A 27,071-nucleotide genomic window follows, 5' to 3' on the forward strand; every position below is an offset into this window, starting at 1 on the left:
TCTTTCCAACCGGCTTTAGTGACTTTGTCATTAGCCAGCCTTGGACCCATGCTCCGAACCCACCAGGTATGCTATGAGAGTCTGCTGTGTTTGTGTTTTCATGCCTGTGACACAGGATATTTAAAGACCAAATGAGCTAGTATCACTAAAATATCAACACACAATTAACTGTAAGGATAATCACTATTGCTTCTATACTATTAATCAAACATAGAACCTTTTTTCCTGGATTTGTTATAGTTTCAGCTGGAAAGTGACACTTACAATGTAAACAGCATTTTCTGATGGCATAAGGCAGATACTGAACACCCCATGCAATTTAATTTAATTACATTTAATTGCTCACATGCTGCATAGAAAGACTATAATAGTCACTGTACAGCCATCAACATTAGTATTCAACAACGACATCAGGTAATCGCTTCCATTTCTTGGCCAAGTCCATTGACAAGGCCATTGACCTGATGCCAAGCATTTTGTGTGTGTTACCGGGCATCTTGCCAGAGCTCTTTGTAGGGGAGAATACTGACCCAACGAGGCCTCAGTGTTCCCGTCTCTTGGGAAGCAGCTGTTTCTTAAATTTCACCACCTCACAATCCTATTCTGCGATGGTACTTAGTTGGTTGGTGGTCTGGTTTTGTGAGCATTTCAAAGAACTTGAATTTTTGGAATATGAAGACACATCCACAGGTAACAGGAAACTGACTGTCTTCATCTTGTCCCTAAAGGAAGCAGAAGGAGAATATACATAACCCTTTTTACTGAGCCTTTATATAAAACATTTACTATTTTTTTTCCAAACCACCAAATACTGCCTGAAGCATTAAAATCTCATTTAAAACATATAATAATACATTTTGCTTAGTTCCACAATAATGCAAAAAATCCATGAATATTGGCCTTTTGATTAAGCCCAATGAAAGGTGCTGATAAAACTAAGATTTAAAACTATCGAAGGGAGGTTTTCCCTTGATCTTTAAAGAGTATCATATTGTCTTAGGTGAAGGGTCTCTCACATTGAAGCTCTTCAGTTGAAATGAAGCAGAAATTTGAGGTGATTGTTTTATAATCCAGATAAACCTGAAGTCACTGACTGTGAATTAACGTTACATCCACCCTGCTTGAACAGTAAAAGGGAGAGAGGAGGGATGATTTGTGTCATTGGAGGGATTAGTTTTTTCCATTTTGCCCGCTGCTTTTCCCTCCAATAGTGTTATAGAGACTCTTGGCGTACACTAGGATATACTGCTCTCAGGAAAAAGTTGAAAGAATGGTGTTTAAAATGATTGCCTTTTCTCCAAGTTTGTCCTCTGTCAGTCTCTGTCTCTCTCTCTTTGTATTAGATAAGGCCATCATTTCACTGAGTGGCATTTAGTGACTTGCGTCCAGGGGAACACATCTGCTCCCTCCCTTGGGAGAAAGGCCACTGGTTCCATACTTTGGGATCAATAAAAATAATAACTGCTCTGCCATTTGTAAGCACTCACTTGACTTTTTCATTTATTCTTTACAAAACTACATGGTAACTGCTGTTACGATTCCTTTTTTAAGAAAAAAATAAACTATGGTACAAAACAGACTAATAACTCTTCCAGGGCCAATGATGGAGTCGAGATTTTAGCCATCGGATTCCAGAGGCTGACTTCTTAACCATTTTGCTGTAAGAAGAGGAAAGGGTCCAGCTGACACTCAAAACAATGCAGGGGTTAGGCACGCAACACCGGGGCAGTGGGACATCTGCATATAACTTTGCCCAAAACTTAACTACTACTAGCCTCCTGTTGACTGGGAGCCTTACCAATAACAGAAATAGTCGCTTCGATTAACACATATTTTGTATGTTGTGTGCACTATACTGTACTGTTACAATAAAGTAAACTAGAGAAAAGAAAATGTTATTAAGAAAATCATAAGGAAGGGGCGCCTGGGTAGCTCCGTCGGTTGGGTGACTGGCTCTTGATTTCAGCTCGGGTCACGGTCTCAGGGTTTGTGGGTTTGAGCCCCGCGTCAGATTCCATGTGCTGATGGTGCAGGGCCTGCTTGGGATTCTCGCTCTCTCCCTTCCTCTCTGCCCCTCCCCTGCTTGCTCTTTCTCTCTCTCAAAGTAACTAAAGAAATACTAAAAAGAAAAGAAAATCATAAGGAAGAGAAAGTAGATTCATGTACTGTACTTAAAAAAAATCCGCATGTAAGTAGACCAGCACGGTTTGAGGGTCAACTGTATATTTTGATTTTAATGTGTCTAGTTTCTCCTATCAATAAAATGAATAATATAGCATTTCTAATTAAATTGATAATTGATTCATTTTTATGAAAAGATTTTATTTTGAGTGTAGTGGACGTACAGTGTTAGGTCAGCTTCAGGTGTACAACATAGTGATTTAGCATTTCTGTGTTTTATGCTATGCTCTATATGGACCCATCCCCCTAAACTTTTTATTTATTTTTATTTATTTTTAAATTTATTTTTAATGTTTTATTTATTTTTGAGAGAGGGAGAGAGAGAGAGAGAATCCCAAGCAGGCTCTGTGCTGGGTGCAGAGCCCCACATGGGGCTTAATCCGACAGTGAGATCGTGACTTGAGCTGAAACCAGGAGTCGGAGGCTCAATCTACTGAGCCACCCAGCTGCCTGCCTGAGATTTTTTTCTTAAATGCAGGAGAAGATTAGGTTTCTAGGTTTCTAATTTCTATGAAAATTAAGGAAAAATTAACATTCTATCTCTGGTGTTTGGAGAACATTAGTTGTTAGAAATATTGACATTGGCATTGTTCTGTAAAACGCTTCCTTGGTAGAATAATGAAAAAGCTCAGAAGCAAATTAGGTACGATGTCTGATTGCTTCAAAGGCTGGTTCAAACAAATTGGTTCCTGATAAATCTTTGTAAAATTCTTTGAGAGCTATTAGAAAGTAAATGAATTTACAAAAAAAAATTAGAGGGCTAACGTAATGACACATTACTTTACTAATCACCGAAGAAGTTAAAGACAAAATAAAGAACTCTAACAAAAAAATAGCATGCTTTGTTCTTCTCAACAGTTTTCCATATTGACTGGATTTTATGCCAACCCAGCTGTTGATTTTAAGCCATTACTGACTTTCTTGTTTTAACACAAACCGGCAGTTGGCTCAGTCTTCCCCATTAAAGTAGATTCTGAATTACCAATGGATTGTATTCTAAATAGCCTGTTCCTCCGCAACTTGGAATTGAGAAAACATTTTGCTTCAGAGAAGTAATACGTTATCAACGTTGGCTACGCTCCTAAATGATCACAGAAATAATATGAATTGAAACGAGAAGGTTAATAATACTGCATTTCTCAGCATTATAGGTCTATGAGAATGTAATGGTTTAAGGACAAAAAATAAAACATTGTGATATGTGCATGGCACAGTTTCAAAGTATGTAGACACAGCCTGGAAAGATAGATGTCCATCAAAATGTAAATGGTGGTTTTTCGGACAGTGAAGTTATAGAAGATTTTCCTTTTTATACTTTTTTACTTTGAATATTGCATTTATGTTTTATAATTTGCGATTTTCTTTTTATAATGAACATTTAGTGCCTTTATATAACTGTATATATATTATATACAAACATAAATATGTACACATGTATCTATGTATCTATGTATATTGTACATAAATAAGTTTTTAAGACAAAGGACACGTTCATTTTTACAATGAACGTTTAGTGCTTTTATATAACTATCCACAACTATGTCACTTCTTTTTTTCCCCAAATGTTTATTTTTGAGAGAGAGAGAGAGAGAGAGAGAGAAAGAGACAGACAGAGCATGAGTGGGGTAGGGCAGAGACAGAGGGAGACACAGAATCCGAAGCAGGCTCCAGGCTCTGAGCTGTCAGCACAGAGCCCGATGTGGAGCTTGAACCCACGAACCGTGAGATCATGACCTGAGCCAAAGTCAGACACTTAACCGACTGAGGCATCCAGGCGCCCCAAACTATGTACACTTCTTGTTTCCATATCCCACATCTGCTCTGCCAATAAATCTTACAGGCTTCACCTTCAAAATATATCCAGAAACCATATGTGCTGTTACTACCCTTGGCCAAGAAATGATCACTTCTCGCCTAGATTATTTTTTTTAGCTTAAACCTGGTCTTTTAATTTTCTATATTGTTTTCCCACAGTCTTTTTAAAGCAGGACGCCCTACACAATCTTTTATTTTTATTTTTAACGAGAAGAGCGTGTTAGGTGCCCAGTTCACTCAGAATAAATCCAGAATCATTGGAAGGGAGTGCAAGGCCACCCTTAGAGTTTTGCCTTCATCTTCCCCCACTTTCTCGCTCACTCTGTTCCAATCACAGCCTCCTTTCCCTTCCTCAGACACGAGTCAAACGCCTCCCAACATCCACTGTATTTGCTGTCTTCTGTTCTTAGAAAGTTTTTCCCACCCAGATATTGTCAGAACTCTTTCCCCTTTTACTCAAATGGTAAGGCATTCTCTGGCCATGATAAAAATTTCAACAATGCTTGCTCTGTTAGCTGTTCCTTTCCCCTTTTAATTGGTTTCCTAGTCTCTCTCATACTTAATATGCAACATAAATTATACACTGTATGTATTTTCAGGCTTATTGATTATCATGTTACAAAGGAAACTTCTCCCCTTGGACAGAGATTTCTGACAATTTTTTTTTTTTTTTTCTATATCCTCATGGCCTAGAATCCTGCCCCGCAGGTAGTACACCTCCAGGATTATTTGTTGAATGAACAAATGCATGAAAGAATGTAATGAATGTATGAAAAAAAAAATAGACCAAAAGGATAGAAATGAAACTCATGATAACACTTGCCCATTGGCAGGACCGGGGACCGGGGAAGAGAGATATAGGAACCTTGTCTTAAATTTTTTTTTTTTAATGTTTACTCATTTTTGGGAGAGACTGAGAGAGAGAGAGAGAGAGAGAGAGGGAGACACAGAATCTGAAGCAGGCTCCAAGCTCTGAGTTGCCAGCACAGAGCCCAACGCAGGGCCCAAACCCCATGGACCATGAGATCATGACCTGAGCTGAAGTCGGACACTTAACTAACTGAGCCACCCGGACGCCCTTGGATTTTTGCCTTTATTAGTAATATTTTTTTCCTTTTTTTTTTTGTTATATATAAAATATCTGTAGAAAGTATGACACAATTCTTGCAGATGAAAACAGGGGTATTTGTAACACTCACTTCTGAATATTTTTGTGTTTTACAACTTTTCAGAAGGACATTATCTTTACTAGCTTTCCCATAATTATAGGACAAAGCACGGACTCACAAGCATGGCGCAGAAGGCTCCGTATGCTGGGTCTGGCTCCCTTCTTCACCCTCGCTCACTTTGCTACTTTTGTTTTCCTCACGGTCGTGCTTTCTTCTGTCTTCTTGTCTTTTCCGCTCTACCTGGGGTGATCTTTCCACTTTTCTTTGCCTGGCCCCACGCAGCTGTCCTCCATGACTCAGGCTACGCTCACTGTTTCTATAATAGAACTTTCTATGAGTGGAATACAATTTTCATCCTGTCTGGTAAAATTCAAATAAAACTGGCTCTGCTTCCGTGTCCCACATCCTGTGGGAGGTCCGGCGCTCTCTCCAATGTTCATGACAATCCCTGCTGGCCTGTCCCTGGTTGTCCCTCCCTTCGTTTTCCTGCCGCTGTTGAATTCCATGACTCCCTTCTTCTCTCCACAACCACATTTGTTCCATTTTCTCTTCCCCATGATAAGTGAGAATTGGAAAGCAAGGGTGCCGAGTGTGGGGAGGGGAGGTCATGCTCTAGCCTTGTAGAGGCGGAAGTTAGACTTGACAGACAATTTTGTTCTGAAAGGGCCCTTGGCTCCACCCACTGCTGGGGCCACTGTCTGACCTTCCTCTTAAAGACTCCCCACCTGTCTCTCAAATGTTTTCTCAAATCTCTCTTTTTCTCAGGCTGTGCCTAACTCTCGAAACACCAGCTCATATATTTTGCAAAACAAGTTACTTTTCTCTTTGCCTCTTGGCCCTTTTGGGTTCTGCCATTTTTTTTAATTTATTTTTTTTAATGTTTATTTATTTTTGAGACAGAGGGAGACAGAGCCCGAGTGGGGGAAGGGCAGAGAGAGACAGGGAGACACAGAATCTGAAACAGGCTCCAGGCTGTGAGCTGTCAGCCCAGAGCCCGACGCGGGGCTTGAACCCACGAACCGTGAGATCATGACCTGAGCCGAGGTCGGACGCTTAACCGGCTGAGCCACGCAGGCCCCCCGAGCACTGCCATTTTCATATGCCCCGCAATCCACTGAGTCACTTCCTCTCTAAGAACCGTTCTCTCTCAGAGAGGAGTTCTGTGTCCAGTTCCCAAAGTGAGTGTGTCTTTTCCTTGACAGGCACTTTATCACAGTGATCAGTTTACTTGTGTGTCTTTGTCGCCGAATGAGAGTGTCGAACATAATGTCTCACTTTTGCCTGTGAATCTCCTATCACCAGTGCCCAGCTCAGAGTACCGTCATTAATGCCCGATAAGTAAGTAAAGACTGGCTAAGTGTTCTGCTAACAGAGGTACCTATTATAGCGCCATTTGGTCTCAAAAATTTTTCTTTCTTTTGATTCCCTAAATGGACATGCATGCGATGGAAATTATTTTGACCGGAGAGCCTGTTTGGTTTTGTTTCCTCCACCAGATAAGACCTTGCTTACCCAGGAGAACATCTTGGTACCCATCGCAGCCTGTGCCTATAACTTAGCTCAAGGCAGACTGTACATTATTACCTGGTTACATTACCAAATCCATGCTCAGGAAAAGCTCTTCCGTTGGAACTACTGTTGGTCAAAGAATCAGCTGCCAACATCTCTTCTTCCTTGTCCTCCTTCTTTATTGAAGAACACGCCAGGGGCTTAACTCTTCCCCGAGCGTCTAGAATTCCACTCTTTGGGTGTCTTTCCCCAGCTTTCCAGAGGTCACGTGCAGCAAATGAATGAACTGGTGAAGAAATGGAATAGCGTCTCACAATCATGACGTTGCCTGTATGGGAGACCCAAAATTTTACCTTTGATGATGTCCACAAATGGCAAATTATATTAATAGTACTTCGTTAAAGCTAACTCAACAAAACTATTGCTTTTGATTACTTTTTTTTTTCCTTCAGAGAAATGACATCTATTCACTGACTTATAAATAATTGAGTGCCAGTCACATGCCAGGCACTTTTTTCGGAGATAGAGATGGGGATATGGTAGTGGCCAACACAAAATTCTTGCCTGCGTGGAGCTTACCTTCTTGTATGCAGACAGATGATGAACAAACCATAGATGATAAAATTCAGGTAGTGATAGATCCTGGGAAGTCAGGTTAGGCTGATAAAGGCAAGGGGAGAGAGACAGATGAGGGAGGAGGTCTGGAAGTTGTATAAAGAGGGTGGTTGGAAAGGATGCAGCGTAAGAACAGAGATCTGGCCAAGTAGAAATAATAAATCAAGACTTTAAAATGGGAAGAACATGGATATTCCGGAGACGCCAACTCTGGACAGCTTCCTCTCTCCTAGATTGTAGAAGGACCTGTTCCTCATAGACTCTTATCCCCTGAATGTCCACACATAACTGAACTGGCTGTTGTTAACTGGCCCGTAATTATGTGTTTTGACTTTAGTTGGGGTAGTCATTATGAGGAAGCCTGCTGATTGAGAGATGGAAGGCCAGCAGGTATTGGAAAGAAGTAAAGATGCATTGCATGGGAAACTGGAGTTCTGAGAGAGACAGAGAAATTTATGGCCTTAGTTTATGAGGACTTTCAGTTCCATTTCTTTTTTTTTTTTAATTTTTATTTATTTTTAAGAGAGAGTGCTAATGGGTGAGGGGCAGAGAGAGAGGGGAACAGAGGATCCAAAGTGGGCTCTGTATTGACAGCAGAGAGCCTGATGTGAGGCTCAAACTCATGACCCGTAAGATCTTGACCTGAGCCAAATTTGGATGCTTGGCTGACTTAGCCACCCAGGTGCCCCTCAGTTCCATTTCTGTCCGTGAGTGTCTTCCAATAAACTTTTCTCTTGATCTGAATTAAGTCTTCTCGCTTTCTTGTAACTCGGGCACTTTGATTAAAAGAGCTTTATTTAAGAGAGGTTAATGTGTCTGAATTGCAGTTACTCTGTACTAATGTTGGCCAGACCTCCAGTTATTACCTGGGGGCTAAGAACCGGGACCTCATGGAGTGGTGTTCATTTTCTGGAGCACTTAAGGAACGTCTGTCAAATCTTTATTCTTTCTTGTCACAGCTCTGGCATTAACTAGCATGGATGTTTAAGAAAGGCCCGCATTGGGGCTCCTGGGTGGTTCTGTTGGTTAAGTGTCTGACTCTTGATTTTGGCTCAGGTCATGATCTCAGGGTTCATGAGTTTGAGTGCCACGATGGTCACTGTGCTGACAGTCTGGAACCTGCTTGGGATTCTCCCTCTCTCTCTCTCTCTCTCTGCCTCTCCCCCCCCGTCTCAAAATAAATACATAAACTTTAAAAAAAGAAGAAAAGGAAGGCCTGTATCGTGTTTGGGTTTTAAGAGTGCTAGAAGCACAGTTATTTCTTACTTAAATTTATTGCCCACATATGCAGACTGCAGACAGCAAATTATTATGGTCATTCAACAAGTGGAGGCGTCCCTGGCTTCTTATAGTTTGAAACTTTTAGGCAAGAGTTTGGGTAGGGAGAGGTGGTCTAAGTTCAAATCTATCTGAAATGATTAACTGCATGCAAATACTATTTCTAAACTATCTCCAAACACTTCTTTGGCCGAGATCGATAACTTGTATAATTGTCTAAAAGTAAGTTTATGACTACTCACAATCATAAAAGTTTCTGTTTGAAACAGTTACAAAGCAGTCTCTTTGCACTGAATGGTAGGAAGTCACCACAGAGGAAATTATGCGAAGAAGGGCAAAGGGAAGTTTATTCTTATTTGAGACGGACTCTGTAGCTTGACCGATTAGCAAGTCGGTTCTTTGTTCATCTCTCTGGGTCACAAATAGTCTGTGTCCTTTGGTTTCTCATCAGTAAAAGGGAAAGGCCATTCAACACAGCATCATGGGGTCCTTAGCACAACTTCAGGGATCGCTGCCAAATGCAGGGTATTTGCCAGCAAAGGATAGGAACGCATTGCAGACAGTCGGAGGTCCAGCAATGCCGGGGGATCTCTGTAAAGAGCTGTTCCCTTTATCTTCCTTGCAGCAAATTGCTTCTTCCCTGATAGTCCCAAGGTGCCATGGCACAGGGCAGGAGGGCCAGGGAAGCGCTGAAAGTGCGGGTTCGATTTCGTATCCACTGAATGCTTATCCACTAGTACAGATGCTTCCTTGAGAATTTACCCGACAAAGATTCATTCTAAGCAGGTGCTCTGCATTCTCATTATAGCATATAATTATATATATATATAATTTTATATATGTAAATAAATATATACATATTGGATATATATAATTTTATATAATATATATACTTTTATATATAAATAAATATATATGGCTATATGTATATGTTTATAATATAAATATGTATGGATATATGTATACGTATATATATTATACGATATACAAATATGTATATGTGTGTGTATATGTATATATATGTATATATTTATACACCCAAGCAGCTGTGTCCCTGGGCTGTAGTGTAGCTCTGTGTCCTGAGGGAAGCAGACTTCTCCACTCATAAAATCTCATTTTGTCTCACTACGCATTTCCCAGAACCAACAGAAGAAGTTTTCGTTCCGAGTGATTCTCTTCCAAGTCCTTTTTAATCATTAGTTCCCTTTCTTAAAGTGAGACTCACATTTCTGATTTCATATTGTTCCTTCTCAAATAATAGTTAATTTTTTTTAAGTTTATTTATTTTGAGAGAGAGAGGGGTGGGAGGGGCAGAGAGAGGGAGAGGGAGAGAGAGAGAATCCCAAGCACCGACAGTGCAGAGCCTGACGTGGGGCTGAAACTCACAAACCATGAGATCATGACCTGAGCCAAAACCAAGAGTCGGATGCTTAACTGACTGAGCCGCCTAGGCACTCCTCAAAGAATAGGTTCATATTATCCTGTTTTCTAAGGAGGATTGAGCAGGTTAACCTCTGGGTCTTATATTCTCACCTGTAAAATAAAGGGATTATCTTGAAAGTTGCTCTCTAATAGCAAATGTCTATGATTCAGTTTCAAGTATGAATTTCAATGGATATTGGCAATGCCTTATTAAAACTGCTAATAAAAAACTTCTGTCGAAGTCAAATAATATTCTTCTGGCATATTCCATGATATTAAGAATATCATGGAATATTCTTAATATGCATATTAAGAATATCATGGAATATTCTTATATTCAATAGTTACTATTGAATATACAGTATTCACTATTACCAAGTAGCTCATGATGAGTCTTGTGCTATTTCATTTCATGCTCTCAATAGCCATATGAGATAGATTTTATCACTGTTTCCATTTTACAGAGGAGGCAAGTGATCATAAAAGCATGTTACATTTATAGGATCACAAAATTTTATAGTTAGAATAGGCCTTGAATGGCGTCGAGTCTAATCCATTCATTTTTACATGAGGATGCTAAGGCCAGGAATTTTATGTGTTCTACTCAGCGCTGATCAACCTTTACAAAACTGGGACTACAACTCGGTGTCCTCATGGTCAGGCCAATGTTCTTCCTACTTAATGTCACTTACTTCCATAATAGTGCATTACATAGAAGACACAGATAAATGCATGTGAAGTCCTTCAACTGGGCTTCTAAGAACCAGTTGAAATCATATTTCTTTCTGTGTTTTATTGATGCAACTGACAAGAGTTCCCCAAGTTCCATCAACTGTTTTCACCAGTTCTTCTCAAACTTAATGCTAAAATTTTTTTTTTTAATTTTTTTTTCAACGTTTATTTATTTTTGGGACAGAGAGAGACAGAGCATGAATGGGGGAGGGGCAGAGAGAGAGGGAGACACAGAATCGGAAACAGGCTCCAGGCTCTGAGCCATCAGCCCAGAGCCTGACGCGGGGCTCGAACTCACGGACCGCGAGAACGTGACCTGGCTGAAGTCGGACGCTTAACCGACTGTGCCACCCAGGCGCCCCTAAAATTTTTTTAAAAAATTGTTAATGTTTATTCTTTGAGAGAGAGACAGAGTGTGAGCAGGGGAGGGATAGAGAGAGAGGGAGACACAGAATCCAAAGCAGGCTCCAGGCTTCCAGCTGTCAGCACAGAGCCCGATGTGGGGCTTGAACCCACAAACTGCGAGATCATGACCTGAGCTGAAGTTGGACGCTTAACTGACTGAGCCACCCAGGCACCCCTTAATGCTAACATTCTTGATGGGAGTTACCATCCATATGCAGAAGAAGTATGCTATCAACTGTGTGTTTGGTTCTTTTGGTTTTTTTTAATGTTTATTTATTTATTTTGAGAGAGAGAGAGAATGAGAGAGCTTAGTGAGGGAGGGGCAGAAAGAGAGAGAGAGAGAGAGAGAGAGAGAGAGAGAGCGAGTCCTAAGCAGGCTCCGTGCTGTCACCACAGAACCCAACATGAGGCTCAAACTCCTGAACCTTGAGATCATGACCTGAGCCGAAATCAAGAATTGGATGCTTATTGACTGAGCCACCCAAGTGCCCCTGTGTGTTCAGCTCTTAATAATAATCTAGTCTCCCCTAAGCTTGATGTCATTCAGGCCCTGAGAGGTTATAGGGTAATGCTCTTTGTTCTTTGAATGGTGTAAAACTTGCAGAATAGAGATACTAAGACTCAACTTACTTTTTCATTAGGATAAGCATCATGGAAAATAGATTTGAAGGAGTGTCGTCTACCTTTGGAATAAGGCAGTGGTTTTCAACTGGAGGAAATTTTGTCCTTCAAGTAACATTTGGAATGTCTGAAGACATTTTTGACAGTCATGATGAATGTGAGAGGCAGATACTAGTGACATCTAGTATTTAGAAGCCAGGAACGCTGCTAAACATCCTATAGTATCCAAGGAAGACCCTTACCAAGACAGGGCCATTTAGTACAAAATGTTCAAGATTGCAGAGGTGGAGGAACTTGGGGGGGGGTGGTAAGGATGTATCCTTCTTTCTTTTTTTCTTTTTTTAGACGAGGCGAAAGTCTAACCTCCTTATCAGTTATTCTTTCAGCTCTGTTAAATAGGCAGCAGAAAGAACTACTCAGATCCAGACTCGCACTTGACAAAAAGGGTAAAAATCCTTATTGGAATCTGTTCCCAGTTTTGAAATGTAGGGCCCCGTGCTCGAGAGAGACTTCTCTAACAGAGAAAACCAGCTGGTGGAAACGACATGTTTTCTTGCCAAGCTATTCAGAACCTCAAATGGCATTGCCCGAAGCCTTTGCCAGACGATATTAAGAAATTTGAGTATTTAATCATGTACCTCAGTTTTATTTGAATATGTTGGATGGAGACAAACACTGGCAATTTAAATGTAGAACGGATTTTTCGCTCTGCTGATTTCTGACTTTGTGTGTAGTCTTCAGTCAAAATTCTTCCCCATAAAACGTGAGAGGCTTGAGTATTAGAATATATTAGACACTGACCCTGAGTTTGAAGTCTTCAGCGTGTAGAGTAGGTTGAATTATGTGCAACATACATTCCTATGGGCAGTAAAGTTCTTTGTAAAACACGGATAAGAAGCAATATCTGCCATTTGTTGTGTGTTTGCAGGTGCTATGCTAAGCATTCGGTCTATTATTGCCGTGAGACAGGTACTACAACCGCATGAGGTAGGCGTTATCACACTCCCAAAGGTAGAAAACAGAGGTGAAAGATTTCTAGTAAGGATCTCTGAGTCAAGTGGATAATGAATGAGAAACCATTGGTGGCCATATTTGTCTGACTGTAACATCCATACACTTAACTCCGGTGCAATATCGTTAACTTAATTAAGTGAGCGTGCCATTTGGCACTCATCCATTCAGTGTTCTATCATGTGGCATTTAAATGCTTGAGGTCAAGAAGGAAAAAAGCACATTGTTTTTAAGGTGGTTGATTTTCACAAACCCGCCATTCTTTTCTTTCCAGGAATAGCTGGAAACAGTTTTGATGCTGCTAAAATAGGCTGCTTGACGATGCTAGCGATTTCGTTTTTTCCCCTGGGGATTGAAAGCTAATCTACCGGGAGGAAAAGAATGGAACTCACCACGATAAATACCAATTTATGCAGTTAATAGAAAAGGCACAATAAATCTGATCTTTAGGAGACCTTTGCAAAGGTGGGCACAGCCCAGAAGAGGCATGGTCATTCGGTACCTTGATGTTCGCGCCCAGCTGGTGCCGCATCGGTGGAAACACCACTGTAGAGGGTTGCTGGAGACTTTTCAGATGTTTTCCCGAGGTTGCCGGGGTCTGTGACTTCCTCTTCCCTTTGATCTCCCGATTCTCTGCATGGGCCGCCTGAGATTCTCAGACTGCTTGAAGTCAGCGTCATCCGGAGGAATTGATTCTCTTTCTTCAGCTTGCTGATCTCTGCCCGCATTTCCTGGATAATTCTTAGGAACTGGCTATTCGCGTCCATTCGCCTCTTCTCAGGTCGCTCTGCTTTGCTCCTCTGGGAAGACAGGTCACCTTTTGCTCGTGAACCAAACGCACAGTCTACTCAGTGGGACTGGCTGATCCCACCCATAAACCTTCCTGAACAATAGATGTCACTCTTCTCTATGCCAGCTTTCAGCACCTGGGGAGCTAGACTGTCAGGGAGGTAAAGGATTTCCATGACTTATTCATTCTCGGTTTTGTTTTTCAGAACAGAGCTTTTCTCCATATCTTTCATTTCCTATCAATCCGCCGTTCTGGAATATTGCTTTGTGTTGGAAGAGAAGAGAGCATTCGAAAAATTTCCAGGGAGGGATAGAGTTTTTTTGTTTCTGTCATGAACTCACCTTCCTGCTCAGTTTTCTCTGTTACTGCTTCTGAAATAAAATGTTTTATAGACTCACTGTCACTAATACATTAAAACTGGCACATAAAAATGTCTCTTCTAGAAAATATCTCGTGATTCTATACTTTGGGGTAAGTTATTAATTTTGACAGCTGTTGGTTAAGAGTCACGGTGACCATAGGGGACATGTTATTGCAGTGATATTATAATAAAAGATAATGACACTTAAATTCCTCAAGGACCATACAGTCACTTTTAGGTATGGTTTCTATCTTGTAAGCATTTTTGCTCTTACTTGGTTGTAGAGTGTTTGCTTGGGCAAATGTTGCCCAGGGAAATTTTGGGAACGTAAGAAGGTATAGGCTGAACATTCATCTTGAATGAGAAGGACATGTGACAGTTAACAGCTTTCATTACCTATTTCCTGAAGGGGTTTCTTTGTTGGGAGTGAAAAGTATGAATCTTAAATAGCATACATTCCAGATAGCATCTATTTGGAAATTCAATTGATGTTTAAACATATATGCACTTTTGCGATAGGATACAAATGATCATTTATGTGGTTTTTCTCTTGCTAAGTCTTTAAAATTCAGGGTGCATTTTACACGTAACAGCCCATCGTAATTCAGACACTAAATTTTCATTGGAAATACCGACTGTGTTTTCAGATTTCCCAAAACTGACGTTTGCAAAAGTGGATTAGCCCACTCCAGTGGTTCTGAACATACTTAAATACACATGGGTATCAAGTCAGTCCACACGAGCCTCCCTCCAGCGCAGTGGGAGTAAAAGGCAAGTTCCCACAGTGGGCACCAAAGTATCATACTGTCTGGTCTCTGGCTCCGTCCTGATGTCATCTGCCACTCCTGCTGGCTCCAACAGTCCACGCTGCCCTACTCACACTGGCCTCCTCAGTTCCGTAAACACTACAGATACATTCCTGCCTCAGGACCCTGGTATCGGCTGTCCCCGTGGCTGAGAGTGTTTCCCCCTAGATAACCACATAGCTAACGCTCGTCTTCTTCATCAGCTAATAAACCACTCTCCTCCAGCCCTCAGCATGAGTCTGCTGGGTGGGAATGCAGTAGACCTTTGGGTTTTCCCACATCTAAGGAAACAGTTTAAGAAACGAGACGAGCTGCACTAGGCTGCCTGCTTTCCAGACAGAGTTGGCACGAGCACCTTCCTTCTATCCTCCTCAAATAAATGAAGACACAGCATGTCCTTTTTTGGGACATGCAATCGTGCCTTGTGTAGGGCTGACATGTGGCTTCCTTACCTGTCAGAAGCTTCAGTCTTAGTCAGTGACAGGGGATGAGCAAGGTCAGATTAGAACTCAGGGGTTTGAACTGCATCACCACCCGACCACATGTCCTGCGTGGAGATACCCGATTGCCTTCCCGTCTAAGACCTAATAGGAAGATGTCACTTACGTGAAATCTTATGTCTCACTTTTCAGGCAAGCATCCATCCTGCTGTTATAAATTATTTAAACAGCTGCTGAGAAATTCTACTTTTGCAGGATCTGCTGAGAATTCACTTTGACCTTGAACTTGATATGTAGCTATTGTCAGAGTGATTTCCCAGGTGACCGGAAGCATCTGGTGTTGCAATGAGGCCGGACTCGAGAGCGCATTTGACAGTTTGCCATCTCGACGTTGTTTTGACATCTGAGTACCACGCAGTGGCAGAGCAGTCGTGTGGAAAGGAAGGAGGAGATGAGAAGTTTTTGATGGGCACAGCATCCATGCAATGCTGATAAGTCTGTGAGAGGGATGTTTGAAGATGCCCTGGGTCAACTCGCATGAAAGAGATCAGCTGCCTCCCTGTGCAGCCGGATGGGAGATGATCTTGCCTTAGCTGGCTTTGTGAGCATGAAGAAACTTTCCCTGAGACAGGTAGGGGGGAGGAACAGCCACCGTCTGATTGGCTACTGTTGACCTGTGATGAGTTTCTCATGAGCGTAAGAATTTCAAGGCCTCCTTAAGACTGACGTGTGCAAAGAATTTGCACTGATATAAGGGATAAGGCAAAATCATGGGTCCTAAGGTCCTAACTTCTGATCTGTCACTAACTTATTATTAAATCATATGCAGAAGGTATGGGCATTGCAGAAATTAGAAATCAACTGTCTGAAACAGAGAGGCCAGTAGAATAAATGAATGAGGAAAATGCCGAGTTCAGCAGCCACTGACCTCCAGCCACTGGTTGCTAAAGTCTAATTCTTTAGACTTTCCCAAAAGAGCTGGGAATCCAGATTTTATATAAGATCTCCACAATTTTTTTTAATGTTTATTTATTTTTGAGAGAGAGAGAGAGAGAGAGAGAGCGCGCGATAGTGAGCCGGGGAGGGGCAGAGAGAGAGGGAAATAGAGGATCTGAAGCAGGCTCCACACCGACTGCAGAGAGCCCACAAACCATGAGATCATGACCCGAGTCAAAGTCAGACACTTAACCCACTGAGCCACCCAGGCCCCGCAGATCTCCACCTGTTCTTTATTTTTATTTTTATTTTTTAATGTTTATTTACTTTTAAGAGAGAGAGATAGAGACAGAGAGTGAGAGCTGGGGAAGGGCAGAGAGAGAGAGAGAGAGAGAGAGAGGGAGACACAACCCGAAGCAGGCTCCAGGCTCTGAGCTGTCAGCACAGAGTCTGACGTGGGGCTCAAATTCACACCATGAGATTATGACCCGAGCCGAAGTCAGACGCTTAAGCCACTGAGCCACCCAGGCGCCCCAGATCTCCACATTTTTAAAGACAGGCACGTAATTCAACCTTTTAAAGAGACCATGAAGACTCCCCCTCCCTCGGCCCCCCTAAAAAACATTAGAGGGAATGAATTGATTCTCTTGGTTTCTGTTGTGTGTGTCTTCCAGGATGCAGAGTCCTTCCTTTTTCCCATGCAAAACGAAGGACCAGAAAAGTAACCTCGCTTTCCAAGATCAACTTGCTTTAATGAACGTTTACCGAGCTACTGAGCGCCCAGTTTAAGCCTCCAGGCAAGGTATCCTGTAAGGATCTGGCTGTGTGAACTTTCACTGTAAGGCCAAGCCATTCCTTTTTTTCTGAGCCTGTATCTTTACCTGTAAACGGAACATAAGGACAGTCATCTCCGTGGATAACAGTGAAGACTAAAATGACTTTACAAGAAGTGCTTTGAAATGGGTCGGTTTTCGCTAAGTGTGAGTTGAATAACATCAGATTTTAAAATGGAACATTGCTGGTTGTTCTTTTTGCCATCTACTGTCAGACTGCAGGGAGAGGTCTTGGGAGGTGAGGTGGGGAGGGGGGATGGGAAGGCAGAGGAGAGGAGGGAAAGAGAGTCTGGTCTGATGCAAGCTTTGGCACTTAATAGGCTGTGCAACCGTAAGCAAGTTGTTCCTTTCTGCTGAGCCCTGATATTTTTGCTTTCTGAAAATCCCTCTTGTAACTTAAGGGTCAACCGGAGAGAATCGACATCTTTCCTGTATTGTCTTTATTATGACATTTATTCTGATCTCCTATTAAGTGCTTCCATGGGGTTTCCGAATTTCATCCACAGGAATCTTGACCTAATGCTATGGAATACTTTCATTATCATGTACCTCTAAATATCTCGTCATTTCTATTGTTATCATCGCACGCATTTATTCAAGAAATGTTTATTTACTCCTTATCACGTGCCAAGCCCTGTGCACAGCAGTGGACGTTTTCTAAAAAACAAGACAGACAGAACCCCTTACCTTAGTGGAATTTATATTCTAGCCGGGAAGACAGCAAAGAGACACAAAAAATAGGCAAAAATGCAAAGGACATTAGAAGGGATGCGGCTGTGGAGAGAAATAAAGGAGGCCAGGTGAGGGCAGTGAGAGTTTGAATTTAAATTAATTTTAAAGCAGAGCGGCTAGGGAAGGGGTCACTCTGAAGGTGGCCTGAGGAAGGGGGGGGGCGCAGATCTATGGGAAAGCAGCGTGCCTGGCATAGTGAGTGGAAAGAACACGGGCACTAAGGGAGCTGCATTCCGTTCACATGTACGGGCATCACGGAGACTAGCACGATTTGATCGGGATGGTTAATGGGAGAAAGTGCTAGAAAGAGTCAGGAAGGTAAAGGGGGAGACGGAGCAAGTGGGCTTTCTGGGCTACTGTATGGATTTTGGAAAATTTTTTTCCAAATCAATTTGTAAGATCCATTTACACTTAATTATTATTATTATTGTTAAAAAAATTTTTTTTAATTTACTTTTGAGAGAGAGGGAGAGACAGAGCGCCAGCAGGGGAGGGGCAGAGAGAGAGGGAGACACAGAATCTGAAGCAGGCTCCAGGCTCTGAGCTGTCAGCACAGAGCCCGACACGGGGCTCGAACTCACAAACCTCACAATCATGACCTGAACTGAAGTCGGATGCTTAACTGACTGAGCCACCCAGGCAACCCAGCACTTAATTATTACTATTGATACATTTCGACTTACTTCTTTATTCTCTATTTGCAATTCTTTTTCCCTTTGCTTCTTTTTCTTCCTTTACCTCTGTCCTCAGATGGCTTAATAAATTGCCTTTCCAGAGCACAGATAGAAAAGGACACAGCCTCTGAAAACAGGCTTTCTGGGTTTGAGTTCTGGCTTCACCGCTTTTTGGCAGTATGACCTTGGGTCAGTCACTTCTCATGCCCTTGGCCGCCTACCTGTTGGGAATGGTGACGAGGAGCACTGTCTCCTGGGGCAGCTGTCAGGGTGACAGGAGGCACTTCAACAGCGACTAGCAGATAGAAGGGCCTCAAAACGTGTTCGTTGTTCCTCTGTGGGCTTGAAAACTATGTCTGGGCTGTATTTCTATTCCTTTGACATACACTGTTAATTTTTAAATACATATATTTTTTAATAATGTGAGAAGTTATTTGACATTTCTTCCTCTTGATCCCCACAAAGCCTAACATTCTTTAACTTTCCCTTGAATATTTCCTATTTGTGATTGTTATTTATTTATTTATTTATTTTAATGTTTATTTTTAAGAGAGAGAGAGAGAGAGAGAGAGCACAAGTGGGGAAGGGCAGAAAGAAGGAGACACAGAATCTGAAATGGGCTCCAGGCTCTGAGCTGTCAGCACAGAGCCTGACATGGGGCTCGAACCCACGAACCGTGAGATCATGACCTGAGCCGAAGTGGGTCGCTTAACCGACTGAGCCACCCAGGCGCCCCTGTGATTGTTATTTAGAGTTTTTTTTTTAAATGCTTTGTTTCTTGCAGTCATAAGATTACTAAATTTAATGGTATATTGTGACTCTTTCTGGAACTGCCCTGTCTTTTCCCAGGGTTTATCTTTCTTCTTGCTTTAGTGCATTTTCTTTTACCAGTTTTTTTTTGTTTGGTTTTGAACTTTATTTATTTATTTTGAGAGAGGGAGAGAGACAGAGAGAGAGAGGGAGAGAGAAAGAGAGAATCCCAAGCAGGCTTTACCTTGTCAGCACAGTGCCCAATTCCAGGCTTGAACTCCTGAACCACAAGATCATGACTGGAGTTGGACGTTAGTCGGACTGAGCCACACAGGTGCCCCTTTTTACCAGTTTTTTTTTTTAATTGAAGGTCTTCGGGCATCTGAACGATGGGCTCAGCATTGACCGGGAGCTGCCCAGAGAAGCGGCGGGGGGGGGGGGCTCGAACATGCTTGCCACAGCAGATCTGGAGTTGTGGCACCCCAGCTGGGGACGCCAGGCAACAATGCTCCCCACAAAAGGTTTTCCTGAGGGAGGTCAGAGTGGGTCCTTCTACGGGCTGCAGGCCAGGCTGTTTTCTGGAAAGGATTGAATGGTGGTTCCCCCGAGTAAGTTTCTAAATCTCAATGCCTGGACCTTGGGACCTTATTTGGAGAAAGGGTCTTTGCTGATATAATTAAGAATCTTGAGATGGGATCACTAGTTGCATGGGATTGGTGGCTCCTGTGTTGGACGGGCAGATGTAGAGCACATCCATGGCCCTGGAGGATCCTTTAACAAGGCTGTTCTTGAGTATGTTGCTTGTATCAGGCAACATGATATGTAAGTGTGTGTGTGTGTGTGTGTGTGTGTGTGTGCACGCTCACAGGCACAACACGTAAAATCTCACTGAAGGATTCTCTGAAGAATGCAAAATTACTGCGCCCAGAAGCAGTCCTCAGCGTGTGTCAGGCCGGCCTATGCTCAGGCAGGTTCTTTCTCCCGACCTGTCCAGCTTTCCTCCTCTCCCCTCACTTCTTTTACTGCCACAGAATCCTGTGGGAAGATCTAACAAGAAAGAAGTATCTCCCACTGACTCTTGAAAATTCTCTGACTGACTCCATATTTTCAATGGTTTTTTTTTTTTTTCAAGAGAACTTTATTTCTCTAGACGGGGATTCTCCACGTTGGCCATCTCTGTGTGCCTGTGTGCTTTTATTTTCAAACTCTCTCTCTTCTCTAAAAGTTATTGTCACAAGGTGCCACCGTGACCAATGGGGACTGCCCCATTTGGTCTCTCAGGTGTGTTGGGCTAGGAAAATCCTGAAAGCAATCCGTGAGCATTGACATTCTTCTTTCTGGTCACATGATGATGATTGTATGAACATCCACCGTCATGGGCTACTCTGTTAAGATTATTCACAGAGTCGGCGGAATGCTGTGTCTTTCCAGGAGGCCATTACTCATAAGTTCTATTCCTGAGAGGAATACTGTTATGCAAATAACAAAAAAAGTGACCCATTTAGAAACACATCTGCTTTGGGAAGCCAATTTGCCAGAAATGTGTCTGGTTTTATATTGCCTATCCTATTTTACAGATGAAGAGAAATCTGTATCGTGGCTTTGCTGAACCTTGGTCACTATTAATTATTAATGAGATGGGACTTTGAAAAAAATTCCAATTTCACTTAGAGTCTTGCATAGCATGATGTTTCTGCTTTGACCTCATTTATTTTAACAGCGTTAAACATACTAAAATGTCTGCACCAGGGCCTCCTTACTTTGGAAAGACTTTCCTTCTTTCTCCCAAAGGGTCACATTCTATTGGCTCATATTGCAGAATATTACAAAGCTTTCCTCTAGGACCAGTTTCTGCAAATAGAAGCACCAAAGAGGGTAGTGTCACCTTTTCAGTCTGTGTCTGCTACCAGTCCCGGGAGGTCATTGCTTCAATAGCCTTTATGATGACACCCTTTTGCTTGTTAACATTCTCTTTACTGAAAGATGGAGACTGTTCTGTTGATCTAGATCCCCTTCGAGTATTTTCATTATGCTTCTCACTAGCCAGCATCTTGGACAGGAGTACAGAGAATTATGTTTGAAATGGAGGAGAAAAAATAAATAGAGAAGGAAGAAGCCAACATTGTAATGACTTCTGGTTGTCAGCATTCTGAAATTAAAAAAAAAAAAAACCCACGTAATTAATTATATCAGGGTTGCTTTGCGTGGACACTTCGTATTCCATATGCTTCATTCATCTACTGTTGGGTTGATTCTTCAGCTGTTATTTCTTTACAGTGACCACACAGATAAGTCTCACTAAAATGAGACTGCAGTGCTTTAAAAGATGTTTATGTTATGAGAAACAGCGACAGTCTTGGAGGTAATAATACCATGTTACATTTGTGTAGTGAGTGACTATTTATAGAGCATTTTCCCATTCATTGCCCTACTTTGTCCTGAAAGCAATCTTGTCTTAGGGAGTGCTGTCTTGCACCATGATGGATAGGATGCGACCTTTGCTGCTAAGTGGCCCTGAGTTACAGTTCCATCTCTGTCGCTTTCTAGACGTAAGACTGCTACAGGCTGAAGATTTGTGTTCTTTCAAAATCCGTATGTTGAAGCCCTAACCCTTCAGTGGGGCTGTATTAGGAGACGGAACCTCGAAGGGACTAACTGATTACAGTCATAAGGATGGGCTCTGATCTGATAGGATTAATTCTCCCATGATGAAACACTAGAGAGCACAGGCTCTCCCTCTCTCATTCTCTCTGTCTCATTTCTGTTTCCATGCACACATAGGAAGGGCATTTGAGGCTGTCTGAAAACCAGGAAAAGAGCTCTCACCAGAAACAGAACCTGCAGGCCCCTTGATCATGGGCTTCCAGCCTCTAGAATTGTGAGAACATTGATTTCTGTAGTGGAAGCCATAAAACAAAGATCCTGGACACATTCTTGAATATCTGAGCCACTTCTGTATCATAGAGGCCTGAAATTTCAGATCACAGTGCCTCAGAGTCACTTCATTCACTGTTCTGTTCAGTGATCAGCTCCTCAGAGAGGCTTTCACTGTCTAAGAGAGCTGCCACTCTCACATCCTATCTCCCCACCTTGTTTCATTTTTCTTTCTAGGACATATCCACTCGACATGATACTATTTTGTTTATTTCTTTATGCCTGTGTACCTCTCCCACCAGAATACAAGGCATCATGAATGGAGGAACTTGGGTCTCTTTTGGTCTTTGTTGTATCGTTGTAACCTACAAGAGTGCCTGGCACATAGTAGTTTCCAATAAATGTTTGTCAAATACATAGGTTTCTGGAGGGATTAATGGAATGCATATGTATTGAATCTTAGAGAGTGTCTTTCTCATAGTAGGTCCTCAAATGAAGGCAACTATGATTAAAATCATGGCATATGAACACAAATTTTACTTTTACATTTTATCAAAAGGCACTTACTTAATTCCTCCCTACATGCTAGCCACTAAACTAGGACATGCAAACAAGTCCAAGGTCACACAATTAATTTAGAGGCTGGTAAAATCTAGATCACTTGGGAGTATGCAGATCTTTTGGAGGTTTGAGCTAATCTTTCCATTAATAATTTGTCTGCTTAAATTATCCAAGTTGAAAATACGGCAAAATTATTTTATTTTGCCTCTAGAACCCATCTGCAAAATGAAAGAGAGCAGGCAGAAAATTATTTCAAGGCAACTAGAAGACTGTTTTGTATGTATTGAAAGGTTCGTGGTTGTTGCCAACAACACAATGATGTGGCTAATGGGAAGAGACCAGATGACACAATAGAAAGACGTAACTAAAAAAGTAAGCAGGTGGAAATGTATTGAGGTGGCTACACAAAGAAGAATGTTGATGCTCCCAAAAGGAGGTAACAAATTCTCAGTTCTCTAAGGTCTGCCAGAACATAGAGCTGCTCATAGAACTGCCAGAATCATAGTTCCTCCAGGCACGAGACACTGAGAATCTTTAGTTCAGTGTTCCCTTAGGGATTTGGAAGTGTTTAATACCTTTTGGGCCACTGTCGTCTACCAATTCCCATTCCCTGGCACCTCACCTTTCCAAAAGCTCTGGTTACAAGTCCATGTTGTTGATGAGGAGAGGATAAGGAATGTAAACCACTCCTGTACATTCTTGAGTATTTGCCAAAAGATTAGGTCAATCAAAGACATTTTCTAGACCAATGAGAGAATAGTTTGGAGACATTGGGCATTGACCTAAGAGTCTAACATCTGTCAAGTAAAAGCTCCCAAAGAAGTAAAGAACAACTGTGGTAGATTAAATATGTCCACAAATCCTTTGCAGTTCCTCCCATTGGGATATGGAGCCTGTTTTTCCAGTCTTGAATCTGGGTTGTTCTTGTCACTTGCTTTGGCCCGTAGAAAATGATGGAGATGATGTGTGACTTCATTCAGACTTTAGGAGTCCCTGAGGTTTCCATTTCTGCCTTCTCAGATGCTGCGTGGAGACTCCACGTGATGGATGAAGAAGCCCAGATGGAGAGAGTGTTCCAGTTGGGCCCAGGCCTGGCTGACTTGCCCTCCGGAAGCATCTGCGTGAGTGACCTCAGGCAAGACCAATGGAAGAGCCAACCAGCTAATCCACAGAATTGTGAGAAATAACGAAATGTTGTTTTAAGCCTTGAAGTTTTTGTTTTTGTTGTTGTTGCTGTTTTTTGAGAGAGAGAAACAGAGTGTGTATCTGTGTACCTGTGAGCAGGAGAGGGGCAGAGGGAGAGAGAATCCCAAGCAGGCCCCATGTTGAGCATGGAGCCCCATACTGAGCTTAATCCCATGACCCTGGGATCATGATGTGAACTGAAATCAAGACTTGGATGCTCAACCGACTGAGCCATCCAGGCACCCCAAGCCTTGAAGTTTTGAGGTGGTTTGTTATGTAGTGACAGATAACTAACAGAGGAATAATAAAGGTTAGAAAGACGAGAGGAGATACATACCTGAAGAAAATATACCTGATGTACATTGCTGAAGAATGGCATGTCTTCTTGAGTGTTGCACAGGATGAATTTTTAAAAAGGATTCAGATCTGGATACATCTTAATGCGTCCACTATCCAAATCCCTAAGATGAAAAGAAAACCGTAAAAATTTACAGAGCAGAAAACAAACAGATAAAGAACAAAACAAACGCCCCCCTGTTTTCCTAAAAGATTTATTGTTGGCAGCACTGGATGACAGAATAAAAGGAGAAATTATTATCTAAGTCCTGATTTAAATAATTTTGATTCTAGAAAACCATACCCAGCCAAACAACATTTAAGTGCAAAAGCAAGAAAAAGAAAATTTAGGATCTGCTAGGACCCAGACAGTTTACCAGCCACAAGCCTTCTCTGAAAGAGTTACTCAAGGATATATTTCAGCAAACTGAAAAGTGAATCAGAGAAAGAGTAACACCTGAGATATAAGAAATTGACAGGTAAACAAAACCAGTCAAACATAGAGTTACCTTATTAATCTTTGATGCCTAACATGGAAAACAATTCATAGTCACTTATCTGGAACTAAAGTCCCGTAGCTCATGACCTGACATATGTGGGACTGGTAAAGTGATGGAGTGCTAGGTTTCTTTTCCAGTTTAGGGAAAAGTATAAATATTGACTTATTTCATGGAACTATAGAGAACATAGGTTTTGATAAGCATGTTAAAAATGTAAAGGTAATACTGGACAAAGAGCAACATGATGCATAATCTTCTAAACCTCTAAAGTCAAAAATTTACACCACCACCAAAAACCCCACTTGCTGGTTAATAGAAAATAGAAAATACATCTAACCATTTCAATGGTGCCATAATTATGGATGGATGAATCTCACAAAGATGAATTTGTGAGAGATGGATGAATTTCACAAACATTGAGGTTTGTGTGTAGGGTACTGTACATCTAGCTCAATGTTGAGTACGGTGGAAAGACTTAAAATGACACAGAAAATTAACAATAGGAGACAAGAATGTGCTATGCCGGGCCTTCCAATTCAACGCAGCTGACTGAATGTGTGTGTTTATCTCCACTCCCTCTCACAGCTCCATTAAAGAGAAGGGAAAAGAAGGTGTGGCTCTACAAAGAGAAAGAAAGAAGAGGCAATGGCAGTTTTCTGAAGCCAGAACTCAGAGAGAAAAGTGGTAAGTGACCCGGCCAACCAGAGAGAGAGGGCATGGGAACCTGAGTAGAATCCTTGAAACAGATGAATCAACATGAAAACCCTGAGGATTTGAAATGTCAGGTACCTATAAATGTGTAGCTATTGGAAAGCCCAAGACAAAGAGAATCATTGAAGCAGCTGGCTTCCTAGATGCCCTCCTGGCCCCACATATCCAGTTGACTTCCCAGGTATTAGTATAACGCTGGAGATTTATTCTTGGGGAAGGATGAACCAAAAGGTCTCTGAACGGGGCACACCAAGTTCAAGTTCAAAGTGTGAATGCTGTACTGCAGACAGAGGATTGAGTATTACCTGTCAAAGGGTGAAAATGCTAGAACTTTTTTTTTTTTTTTTTGGCAAAAAAGACTTGTAACTCTTAGTTAATTTTCTCTGGTTCCTGGGACATTGATATCTATAGATATTATTAGTTGATGATTCCACCCATGGGAAGGCAGCTTCTCTCCCCTTCCCACCCCCCCGCCCCTTGCCATCACACATACAGCTGAGTTCATGGTAGCTTGTCCCTTTGAGTATGAATGAGTAGGAAATAAATAAAAGACAAGGGAATTATCCAGCATGAAAGACAGAGGTCCAAACAAACAAACAAACAAACAAAATAAAGATGCTTGTAGGAAACAGAGACAAGTGTAGGGAGAAGAAGAAAATTCAAACAATTAACTGTAATTAATATTCCTGGAAAATAAGTCAAGAATAACATTTGGGAAACAAAACAAAATATATATAAAAATAGAACATTTAGAAAAGTAAAGCAACTTTGCAAATGCAAAATAAGCAGAAATTATGAGGCATAGTCTCTAAAGATAGTTAATATCCACAAAAGGAGAGATCTCTACTCCTATGCCCAAAGAAATGAAAAAAAAAAAAAAAACCCAGTTGTGTCTTAACAAGGAAATTCAAATGAAATTGAGAATACTAAAAATGAATGGCAACCTTGTGGGATTGACTATAACAATCTTCAGAGGAAAACTTATGCCTTAAATGCATTTTTATTTAGATGTGTTTACCGAATCTACTTTATTTTTTCTTCTTGGCTCGCAGCTAAACTACATTGCCCAGCTTCCTCTGCAGTTAGGTGGAACCATGTGACTAAGTCCTGGCCAGGGGAGTATGGGAAGAAGTAATGATGCTCCTTTCAGGCCTGACCTCTGAAACAGCCTGTTCGCCAAAACCTCCTTACTCATTCTTTCTCTCACCCTGTTCTCATTAGTTGCCAGATGGAGGGATTCAAGGCAAGTAACGAGTGCCAGTAAATATTACCCTTGCTTCTGTTGCTGTTCAGGCCATTTCCGCTTTCCACGTGGTGATGGTGGTGTGTGCGTGGTGGGGGAGGGGGAGTGCATCATTTATCCCTGGTTCTTCCGCGCTCTTAGTTCCAGACTGACAGGATACCTGGTAGTATATCACAAAGGGAAAAGCATATTTGAAGTTCTTAACTCAGGGGTGCAGTAGCTTGGAGAGGTTTTTTTTTTTTGTCACAAACTGAAATGCCCCGTGGGTGCGTGTGCGATTCTTTTTGAGAGTCTGAAGCAATTTATTCATGTATTCATTTATCCGTTCATTTACATGTTGGGCATACTTTTTAAGTATCTACCTATCTAATGTACTATACTGGGCATGGAGACAGACAGGTTTCATGCCTGAATAAGAGAGACAACTAAATGAGTACCTAAGGGGCGCCTGGGTGGCTTAGTGGGTTGAGCGCCTGACTCTTGATTTCCGCTCAGGTCATGATCCCAGGGATCGAACCCTGCATCTGGCTCTGAGCTGAGTGTGGGGTCTGCTGAAGATTCTCCCTCCTCCCCCCCCCCCC

General features: G+C 41.8%; 1 protein-coding gene and 1 long non-coding RNA gene across 2 annotated transcripts; one reads left to right on the forward strand and one right to left on the reverse strand.

Moving 5' to 3' along the window:
- Positions 1–10: 10 nt before the first annotated feature.
- Positions 11–27,071, forward strand: LOC113598315 (uncharacterized). The gene is made up of 3 exons (XR_008295585.1): positions 11–66; positions 23,536–23,691; positions 25,122–27,071. It is a non-coding gene; the product is annotated as an uncharacterized LOC113598315 (long non-coding RNA).
- On the reverse strand, positions 382–13,525 carry CCDC195 (coiled-coil domain containing 195). Its single transcript, XM_053215865.1, has 3 exons — positions 13,261–13,525; positions 6,750–7,002; positions 382–722 (listed from the first exon to the last, which is right to left on the reverse strand). Exons 1-3 carry the CDS (start codon positions 13,523–13,525, stop codon positions 599–601), a joined length of 642 nt encoding a protein of 213 aa, XP_053071840.1. The 3' UTR covers positions 382–598.

The sequence above is a fragment of the Acinonyx jubatus genome, chromosome C1 (genome assembly GCF_027475565.1).
Source record: "Acinonyx jubatus isolate Ajub_Pintada_27869175 chromosome C1, VMU_Ajub_asm_v1.0, whole genome shotgun sequence".
NCBI lineage: Eukaryota > Metazoa > Chordata > Mammalia > Carnivora > Felidae > Acinonyx > Acinonyx jubatus.